The sequence below is a fragment of the Parasteatoda tepidariorum genome, chromosome 8, assembly GCF_043381705.1.
Source record: "Parasteatoda tepidariorum isolate YZ-2023 chromosome 8, CAS_Ptep_4.0, whole genome shotgun sequence".
NCBI lineage: Eukaryota > Metazoa > Arthropoda > Arachnida > Araneae > Theridiidae > Parasteatoda > Parasteatoda tepidariorum.
In genome coordinates, this window is record NC_092211.1 from 21,071,507 (window position 1) to 21,083,165 (window position 11,659).

Here is an 11,659-nt window from a genome sequence, read left to right on the forward strand (position 1 = left end):
TAATCGATTAAAAAAATATAAATCATATCAACTTATAATTTTACTCTAAGCTCATTTGATAAACCAAGGAAAACAAAGACAAACAAAACAATATAGGAAAACCAAAAGTTGAAAAAAATTCTAATTACTAATTATTAAATGTCTTAAAAATTAAATCTTACTCTGAGAAATAAATAATATTTGAGGCTGAATTATCCCTTTCTGCTGCACCCTTGTCGTCAATGTTTGTTCATAAAACAAATAAATTAATACTATCTTTGTTAAAATTTTAGAAGATACTTTAATTAAATTACAGAATAATGGTAAAGTCATTGCTGTTTTTGGCATAATATTTTTATTTTAGAACAAAGTCTTTAAAGTTTGGGACAAAATATTTATTTGAAGTTTTATAAGAAAATGAATAAAAGGCTGGCAATTATTCTATTATAAACAATCATTCAACAACAAAGAAAGTAAAACAAGTATCGCTAATTTATTTTGTGACATTCTTGTACATCCTTGTTCATTGTTATTGTAATGATAGCGAGCATGAGAATTGTAAAATACACTTATTAGCTATGTAAAGCATCTTCATAACACTTTGTTTTTTGTCGGCTGAGGCCGTAAAATTTCGTGACCATCGGGAATGTGGTGTCAGCATTCCACACCAGATATCCCAGACAAATTGGCACTCGTCGTGCTGAAATCAGTTCCATCCTCTAAATCGGTTTCCAGACGAAACCTCAGTCTTTCACAGGGATAACTCAGTGACTAAATCACGGTGATATTGCAATTCTTTCATAATCAATTAAAAGATTATAAGGCATGGATAACATCAATTGTTATAAAAAATTAATATTATTTCTAAAAAATAAATTAATGTTATGTAGAAATTTGGAAAATTTAAAACTTTGCATCAAGAAAAATTTAGGTCATTTCAAAAAAATATGGCTTGATCCCCTACACAATAAAAAATCTCACAGCTAGATTAAAGTCAATAACTAGGGAAAAGTATTCTAATCACTGACGAAACATGCTTAAACCAAAATAAGGATCGTCACCGATGGCCAAAATCTGTTAAACATTAGCACTCACAAAGGGCTTTAAGTTAGAATAAGGTTTATGTACAACTTAAATGGGTTAACTGCAATTTGTCTGTACTTGAGGAGCTGTTGAGGAGCTTTTTCAAAATAGGAAAGTTGTTTTTGAATGATAATTTTATTAGAGATGATGAGGAAATATCACATTTAGAACCTTTAGAAGAGTTTTTCAAGAAATGTAAGGATCATGGTTTAAAATAAATTTAAATAAAAGTAACTTTTTTTAAAAAAAATGAAATTAGTTGGGATATAAAATTGAAAGGAATGGGTTTCTAATAAACAAATGATAATACGGCAATTCTAAATACCCCTTCCCTAAAATATATATTAGGTTAACAGTTTTCTAAGGTACATTGCTTTATATTTTTATGCTTAATTTTGTAAAAACTTAGCCACCATGGCTAATCTTTAGAATTGTTGAAAACATCCGAATGATAACTTAATGAAAATTAAACACCAAGGATTAATGTGAAGAGAGTTGTGATAAAGGTTTCTTATGCTGGCAGCTGGGATTAAACCCAAGATTTGTGACCGCAGTTCGGTGCTATAACCACCAAAAGCAAGATTTAAACCCCTGTATGCTTTATAAAACAGCTGTAATATAGGTAAATTACATATAATTTTTATGAGTAAAAAGTACATAATAAATATTAATTTATTAAACCATATTTTTTCACAATATTGATTTTACTCGACAAATATTTGTGCAAAAGTAATTTTTCTCTAGAAAAACATGAAAAGAATAATAATAAGAAGAAATATATTTAACTTAAATATATTTAACTTAAATTACAAAACTAATTTAACGATAAAATATACTAATTTCGACAAAGTTCATTATAATTACAAGGCTCTGGGCTTTTCTTCTTTTAAAAGGGAGCAGGGTGTAAAAATTACTGGTCAACTCTATTTATTTTACTGAAATTCGATACAATTCCGGGCACTGGACATCTTTCTCAAAGAGGACAGCTGTTAGTAGAAATTACCAAGAAACTCTCCGAATTTTACGAAAATTTCTTAGAAAGTAATAGCTCTTATGACTATGAGTTAACAAAGACTGAAAATGCAAGTCAATATCTATTAAACTAATGTACGAGATTTTCGGCAGTCACATTTTTCTAAATAATTGAAAAAATAATATGAATAATTGTTGAAAGTGAGTAGAAAAAATATCATATTGGTGACCAAACACCGTAATTATATATTTGGATTTATTGTCTCAGTTACAAATACATTTTTGGAAGCCATTGTAATTGCAACAGTCATAAATTTAAGTCCTGAAAAACTGTTTTAAAATATTCTTAAATCCTATAAAAGGGTTGGAGAATGTTTTTATGTTCCCAGTTTATTCCCACTATAAAGGTTAATCATATTATTCTAATTTACATTTTTTGTTATCTTTACTAATGTTTTTTTTTATTTTATTTGTATTTTTGAATGTATTTTTGAATTTATTGTATCAATTAGAATACATTTTTGCAATACATGCTACAATAGTCAGACATTTAATTATCACATAACTTTATAAAATAGTCTAAAATCATAATTTAGGAGCGGTGAGTGTGGAACATCCTTATACACCTAACGTTATGGTTAAACTAATTCTTAATCAGTTTTTTTGTTTTAATGACTTTTTTGCAAAAAACAAAATCAAGAATTAAATTGAACGAGAAAAAAATATTAACATTGGCAGAAAAAAATTTACAATAGAAAAATATTTTTTGAATGAAATAGGAATGCTATTGAATTTCTTTACAGCAAAACATGAAAGTCTGAGAAGTTATTCTATTTCGGGAATTAAATTAGCTTAAAATGAGCATTTCCATTCAAAATGCAAATAGAGATTTTGCAAAGCTTTTCTTCTGAAACGAAGTTTTCGAAACGCATTTCGTTGTTAAACTTCCTGAATAGAAGCAGCTTTGAATAATTTAAACTCTTTGTAGCTTTATCAGTCGCCTTTATTTCCGTTACAAATCTGTGTCTTATGTGTTTAATGAGATTTATACTCGTTTTTTTTAAAGTAAATGTTTCATTTAAGTTATTATAAATGACAATAATTGTTAAACACTAATAAACTTTAACCTGTTAATGTCGAATTTTTTTCCAGCTTACTATTCCTATAAATTATACACTGTGTTATTCATTCATGTTATTCATGCGTTATTTCATTGATTATTTTCCTTGCTTTAGTCAACTTCGCTCTAAGCTTTATTCTTCAAAGTCCCGATAGTGAAAATAGTCATCAGGCACCTTGTTTTCCTCGTATGCAGATTAACGAATCATTACAATTCTATATTTTCACAATTGTTTTATTAGTTACGTCTAGAAATTAGAGAGATAATTGTGAATCATCAGAAAAATCAATACATTCCTATTAAAAACACTTATTTTGTAAAGACAATTTTAATTTTTTATTTCTCAAAAAAAATTGATCTTAAAATTATTGAAACAAAACTTTACATCATTTTTATTTAAAAAAAAAACAATGAAGGAATGGGTTTTTACAGCTTTTACTCCAACTGTAATTCACAGGAAAAAAAACATGTGTTCTCGATAGAATCGTGGAGATAGATGTATCTATCGATTTACCATAAATACATATCAGTTTCGAGACTTTTCATCTATAAATAAATTCAGGCTTAAGAAAATATGTAATGTTGAAAAGTCAATGTCGCATTCTCGTAATATTGAGAAAAATTAAATAGATATTAAAAAAATGCATGATCTTGTGTAATGATCGGAGAAAAAAAACAAGTGAAAATCACTTATTTAGCCATACACTGTTAGACATTCATTGGAAAAATGTTTAAATAACAATTAATTTAATTGTTATTTTACCATATTTAAGCAAAGCAGTCAAATGACTTTAAATGAGATGGTATTCAAACTGTCCATTGTGAGAAAACCCTTTATTAACTATTATTTTCACTTATTACGGTAAAACAACCAGAATTTTATTGAACTAAGTAGGCCCACCTAATGAAGCCACTAAGTTCCTTTGAAATGCGTACATATTATAGCTTAGCTGAGAAGGCTAATCTGCCAATCTCATAACCGACAAAATGAGGTTTCGAGTTTCAGCTTTGACACCAAAATATTTCCACTATTTTCTTCAACTGATGAAGAGTTTCCAGCATCCTGAACTTCCCAGTCTGTATCCTTAAACTATTAGAATACGGTACTCTTATTCATGAATAGATGGTATCGCCCTAAAGCTGCTTTACTCAAAAAATCTAGTATTTCCAATTTTTTACAATAGGTGAAGCAATCATATAAACTATTTAAACGCCATTGCATGATTAATTTGATAAAACACAACTCTACCACAACTTTATTCCAATGCCAAGTCAATACTAAAAAAAGCCTTGCTCCATTATCCAGCTAAATTTCTTTTTTTGGTTTAAAAACCATGCTAGTTATTAATGGTTAAAAACCCGTATAGTTTCGTCTTCATGTTTTTTTTTTTACCGTACTAGTTGTAAAAGGTTTCAAATTCCAAAACATAAAAATAAAATGTTCTTTACCGTAAACTCGAATATTAATTGGATGAACAGACTGTTGCCGACTATCTTATCACAATTTTAGAATTTAAATTTTAAAAGTGTGATAAATAGTGTCAAATGCAAACAATATCAAAAATTTAAAATTTGAAAAATATTTGTATATTTCATAAATATCAAAATGCCTCAAATTTGGTACGCTTTGGGAGAATGGATATAGATTTTTTTAACATTAAAAGATAATTTTTGAATGAAACAAGTAAGTTATAAGGGTAAGATTATATTTAAAATTAATTAAATTGAATTATTTTCGGAAAAATTAAAATTTTAGTTAATATGAAAAGTCAAAAGTTAAAAGTTAATATAAATGGCTTTTTTTATATAAAAGTTTTTGAATCTTTCTTTCTTGCAGCGCAATGTATTTTGTATTTACTGCACTTTCTAGTGATCTTATTTTTCATAATATCCGCAACGTAGCTGTGTTTTATATACCTCCACAATGTGGTTTATATCAGACCGCCTAATGGTATCTCGCACTTTAAATATGTGTGTTTTAGTTATATGTCTACCTGGGGCCAAGCAATGAGGTCTTTGTTAATACGTTAAAGCTTGAGAATATGTTCGTTTGAAGCTTAAGAAACCTAACGGTTTTGAAAAAAAATAGATGTGTACAAACGATAAATGTGGCAATTATTTTGAATTATACTTTTAAAGCTAAAGAAGTACGTCAAGAACAAAGATATGCTTTTACATTCACAGAAAAGGAAAAAAAAAATCCAAAAACTAATGCATGCAAAAGGAAATTTGAATTTTACTGAATATTACGCATATAAATAAAAACATTTTCGATATTATGAAGTTTTGTCATTTTATATTATTATTATTATTATTATATATGTACATAAAACAATACATATATGTATCGATTTATACGATATATATTCAAACAATATATATCAATATATATATGTATAAAAAAAACAGAAAACGAAATAGCAATAAGGTATACATGGCGTATAAAAGTTTGGAAACTGTCTAATACAATAAAAAATATAGATTTAACCGAAAATAGACCTATTCAATGTATTTTTAAAATTATCCATTTTCAAAGCAATTTTTTTTACAAACATTACAAAATTTAATTATGAAACAAATGCATTTTTCAAGAAATCGCTAAAAAGTGGTCCCCTCTTCCATATTACAAATAAAGATTTTTGTAATAATTTACAATTATAACGTGTTGCAAAGTGATATTAAAAATGTACTTTTTATTATTAGATCTACAGCAAGAGGAGTCAGAGCTACGGATCTGTTTCTAATAATGTTGCTAACACAAATTAAAATTATATAAGTTGATGTTGAGTGAAAAATGCGATGTCTGTTGTCAAACTGATAACCCTGCAATACACATTAAAGATGGAACTTTTAGGTTCGTATAAGTAAACCATTGATTAATAAATTATCTTTATTTATTTACTTAGCCAATATCAGGGGCACTTATACAATTTCTTAATTCTTTCTATATCTCTCTGACTCAGTTTCCCTTTCAGCAATGGTTCTTGCAATAAACTGCCATCCAGTGCTTCCATCGTTCTCAGCTTTCCTCTGGCATCTTTTGAGAAGGTATAGGATCCATACAGCATAATAGAGTTATAGTCGAAGGGCGTTAGTAGTTGATTCAAGTGGGGCATCAATTTCTTGAATTGGAATTCTGAGCCTGTAAATTATGTTATACTCATTATTCAACAAATGTGAACACATTTGTCTTAAAAAAAGTATACTTTCATGTTGCTGTTCTACACAATAAGTTTACCAAAAGTTTGAAGCTGTTCTCAAACTCAAAAAAAAATATTGTTTCGATTGTTCTTCTTTTTGAAATAATAAAAAATATAATGCATTAATCCTCTGATTTTTTTTTGTGAGATGACTATATTTTGTTAGCATTTTTTGCCAACATTAGAATTTTTGCATTATCATTTTCAGCTAACATTTTTTTTAAAAAATTAAATATTTAAAAACTTTATTGTAAGTTAATAATTATTAATGGATTAAATGCAGGTAATGTTTAATTTACAAATAAATAATGAATTAAAATTTATTTATTGTTTTTTTATATATATGCACCATATAATTTATATATGGAGTAATAATAATAATAATAATGATAAAACTACACTACTGACCATTAAAATTGCTACACCAGGTACCAAGGTGACACACCACGAACGTGAAATTTGTAGGACGGATAAAGCATGTTGTGGTATGCAAATCAGCGCGTTCATGCACGCGGCGGTAGCGATACCTACACTGTGCATAAAAGAAAAGATTTGACAGTAAGTTTCTCATACAGAGATTGAATTTGAGTGTTGTTCTGGGGTAAAAAAGTTTTGGTTATGCCTCGTGTAAGAAGGAAAAATGCCTGCCAGGGCGTGTCTGAGTTTGATCGAGTTCAAATTGTGGCTTACCGGAATTGCGGTTTATCATACCGAAGTATTACTCCTCACGTTGGTCGAGATCCCAAGACTGTTAACAGAATATGGAATCGATGGATTCATGACGGTCATATGGAACGCCGTGCAGGATCTCAGCTGCCCCCCCATCACTAACGACTGAGAAGACATACATGTTATATATATATATATATATNGTTTTTTTTAAGGAATGCGATCCATTGTATCTTTACTTTTCGAAACGCCCTTATATATATATATATATATATAATGAAATTTATTGTCAACTTCTTGAGATTTATGACTAAAATTAAATGAGTGATAGAATGATGAGAAAACGAGAAGGGTTCATAAAATATCTAACCAAATATAAAATTTATCACTTTAGATTGAAGGCTAAGAACAAAATTGTGTAGAACTACGTTGTGCATAATGAAAAGAAAAAAAGAAAAAAAAACTTTACGTAAATGGCTATATGCTTAAAATGAGCTTATTATAGTTAGGTTCGATTCAAATATTTTTTCTTCCTTTACGATTATATGACTAAAATTTGATCTATGAAAAATTTGATCTATACTGTAGATCGTATTTTTGTTAAATAAAAACTCGCATGAAAAAAAAATGAGATTTATTTTTCTTCTGAAATATGAATAAATATTTTACCTTCTTTGATGTTCTCCCAGTATATTTTTATAAAGTCGTCTCTGTCGGATCTATTCTGCTCATGGTAGAACCCAATGGCATGCCCCAGCTCGTGTATGACCACACCTTCGAAAGCACAGTTATCACCAAGGGAAACAGGTTGGGAACCACCTGATTTTCCAACTTGAGCAAAGCAACTGTTAGAAAATTGTATTTATTATTAGCGTCTTGAAAAAGGGCAGCTAATATACTGGTATAATTTAATTTTATCATTTAGACTTTTACTAAATAAAATAAAAGACTGAAATAAAACGTTTTACTTACAGGATTCATTTTTGAGCATTTTGCTCACTAATCTTCATTTTAACTTTTTTTCTTCTTGAAAGTTAATAGTTTCCACAAAGAATTTTAATGTGTGTTTATATATATATATATTTCAATTCCAATTGGTTTTTATCTTCATCTCAGATATTTTGTCTAGATTAGTGCTTCAGATGGTGTGAAAAAGTGATACTGTGACAAAGACAGTGCTGATTTAGATAGTGAATCTGCTTCGCTGTCAGGAATCCCGACATCTCTTAAGATCCATTGGGTAGCAATAATTTTTTAATTTTAAATAAGGTTGCTTATAAATTCTCCTCACAGAACCTCTTCGGAAGAATGTTTCCTGTTTACCGAGGACAGAATAACAGCCTGGGAATCTGTGAAGAACGCAATGCTTATTGCATTTTTTTTTAAATTTCTTATCAGCAAAAATTGCCCCGTCAAGGTTTTCATAAAATACCCTCACTGGACTTTTAAGTTGAAGTAACTGACAATAAGCTGACTAGCATTTATTTAGTTGAGTCAGCTGACTCATTAAAATAGACATGGAGTGAGTCACACAATGGATATCTTTCATGAATAGTTTCAATTGCAAGTTAATTAAGTCCCAGAAAAAGTCCTCTAGTAACAAGGAAGAGTGAGATTAAGATTATCTCACCAAATTTAAGGTGGTTATTTAAAAGAGTGTCAGTGAGGGGTTATCTATCAATAACGGATAAACACAAGCCTTCACAGATTTTATTTATCCGGTCTAAAAAGAATATTAAGATAAAAGAATAGATCTTCCTTTCACAATAGGTTTATAATTGTATTAGTAGTGACTATTACTTCTAAGGTGCTTTTCTCTCAGACCCAGATCCAATTTATCACTCTGATTAGATATGAGTTCAATATTTGTCTGAAGCTTAATAGGAGTCAAATATGTTGCTCCAGTAATTAAGCGACGTATTTAATGTGCTGCCAGGTTTAGTTAGAACGCTTTTTGAAGTGGTAATTATGAACTCAGAGCAATAGTTTAAGATAAATCTGGCATGAGATTTGCAAACATTTGCAAATGCATTCTGAGACACATCCCATTTAATGCCAGAGAGCTTTTTAATGTTTTCATTCTATCTAAAAAAATCTTTTCTCTTTTTTGCATGGTTATTACAAATTAGTAAGTCCGTCACAATACCTAGCTATGTGGTGCATCCAGTTCTCAACAGAGGTTGGTTCTTAAAGTTCAAATGAAGCGAATGCTCTTTGATGCTTATAGTAAAAAGTTGACAGTTTTCTTAGGATTTACCAACGTTTCCTTATTATCTACCCACTAAGCAAGCTTTATCAGTGCATTATTTAATGATATTTCAAGATTTTGTATATCTGAACTTGTTGATTGTTTGCATTACCGCAACCGCAAGTATGCACGTCGTTAAGATGTCTCGTCGTTAAGAATTTTAATATATTGACAACTCTACGTCATGGTTGCTCTTGACGTTCATTTATTGAACGCTGTCATTTTGCTGTTGATTGCAAGCTAGCGATGTGTTTTTCTTCTTCATGGTTTTAATTTATAATAAATAGATTTTATTTTACTAACTCTGTCTATAATTAAATCTACAACCATATTGACCACTTGACAAAGTCATCAGCGTAAAGCAATATCTTGATCCTATTTATGCTATAAATTTCCTCGAAAACAACATTAATCATTATATTAAAAATTGAGGGATTTAAAACAGAGCCCTGTAGGATGTTATTTCATGTCTGTCTAAAACCAAATTTTACTATTCAAGAGTTAACTCTAGTAAACCTTTATGGCTGAGAAAATATTTAATCTAATTAAAGAGGCACCCAGTGACACCCAGATTTTAAAATTTAAGTGGCATAAATTTCCAAACCAGATCAAAAACAGATTTAAAATCTGCAAACACTGCCAGAGGGCTTTGTATTCGGTGAAAACCATCCTTTACTTCTTGAGAGAAACGAATAACTTGTTCAGTGGAGCTTTTGTTATTTCTAAATCCAGCTTGAGTCTCTAAGATGTAACTATTTATCAACAAATAAAATTTCAGCCTATCATCCACCATTCTCTCAACCACTCTGCAAAAGCTGTCTGAAGCTGTTAATAAACTGTCCGGGGCTTTAAAAGAGCCATTTTATTTTATATGTATGGTCTTTGCAAAAATATCAGCAAGAAGAAAGAAAAGAAAGACATTCAGTTTCGAGCACAGGGACACTACTGGTAGGCGATTGCCACCATTCATCCTTAATTATTATAATGCTAGCATTTATATACAATAATATTTTGACTCTCTCTCTCTCTTCTTTTTTTTCTCGTTACCTTTGACATCCACTCTAGAGCGGGGTAGTAAAATAAAGAACTTGTGAGAGATGAATAAAATTTTCTACATCAATGGATGGATTGTTCTTATTTAAAGCAAAAAATAAAATGGATATGAACAGTCGAAATTCAAAGCCAAAATACCAATAAAATCACAAAAAAGTACTTAAAATTACAATAGACTACAGAATATCGCTTATTGCTTATACTTCATAATTGCTTATACTACAGAAATCGTTCAACTCGACACTTATACATTTGTAATGATCTTACTCGTTTTGTCTATAACAAAAATCGCTTAATGTTATAGTCACCTGAATAGATTGCCATATCAGCTCCGTTATTGCAATCCATTCAGGTTACTACAATAATTTCGGTATGATTATTAATGAGGTATCTTGGTTTCGTATAGATTTTTCTTTGTTTCAGCTTTTGTTGGCTTGTAATTCGGATATTTTTTATAATGAGTATTAAAATAGAATCCGAAATTAATACAACGGCTCTTAAGCATAAAAGGTGATAGTTGAAGGCTTCAAAATTACTAGTATTCATTTGGAAATGATGAAATTGCTTTCATAATGTAGTAAGTTATTTTAGATGAAGGAGCAAAAACATGTATTTTTGGATATTTAAATTTTTATTTCTTTTCAAAATTCAACTTTGGTATGATATATTTTATAACATGGAGATATCAGGATAATATTCTGTTATGAACCAACTATTACCACCCATTCTTTATTCATTTTAAGATAAAAAGGTGAAAAAATTCTGCATAGCAAAATAGGGTAAAACACGGAGCAAACTAAAAGCCTGACCTAAATAAAAAGCAGTAAAATCTGCCTCTTGAAACCGTTTTACCATTCAAGCTCGCCTTGGTTACAATTGTATTCTTAAAAACACTGCAAAAAAAACGCGAAAAAAACCAGCAAATCAGTAGGTTGTGGATTGTTCTTAGAAAATATACTACCCATGCGGTGTACGGGCAATTCAAAAAAGTACCATTTCGTGACACTCGAACGGTGTATGGGTGCAATAGATAAATTGCTAAATACATCGTTTGCTTTTATTAATAACTAGCCGCCTAAGGCGGCCAGCTGTCCGCCACGCTAAAGGTTTCTACAAATAAAGTTTTTTAAAACATAGCAGGAAATCTGAAGATTAGTGGACAATTAAAGTGTTTCTGTCCTGCAATTTTGTCTTCATATCCAGTTCTGCTGCAGATGTGTTATAGCTCTTGAGGATGTTTGAAGATGTAACTTTGCTATGGTAACCTAACCTATAATATAACTATCAGGTGGAGACTTGTTTTTTTTTCTTAAAAAAAGGCCTCAGTTGCGTTAC

At 29.6% G+C, this 11,659-nt stretch overlaps 1 protein-coding gene across 1 annotated transcript in view; it reads right to left on the bottom strand.

Moving 5' to 3' along the window:
* Positions 1 to 6,019: 6,019 nt before the first annotated feature.
* The window catches only part of LOC107452160 (astacin-like metalloprotease toxin 5), a gene marked incomplete in the record, with an annotated part of 12,345 nt that continues 6,705 nt past the window's right edge, over positions 6,020 to 11,659 (bottom strand). The window contains 2 exon segments of the mRNA XM_071184477.1: positions 6,020 to 6,296; positions 7,693 to 7,864. Of these exon segments, the coding sequence (XP_071040578.1) occupies positions 6,067 to 6,296; positions 7,693 to 7,864 (402 nt within the window).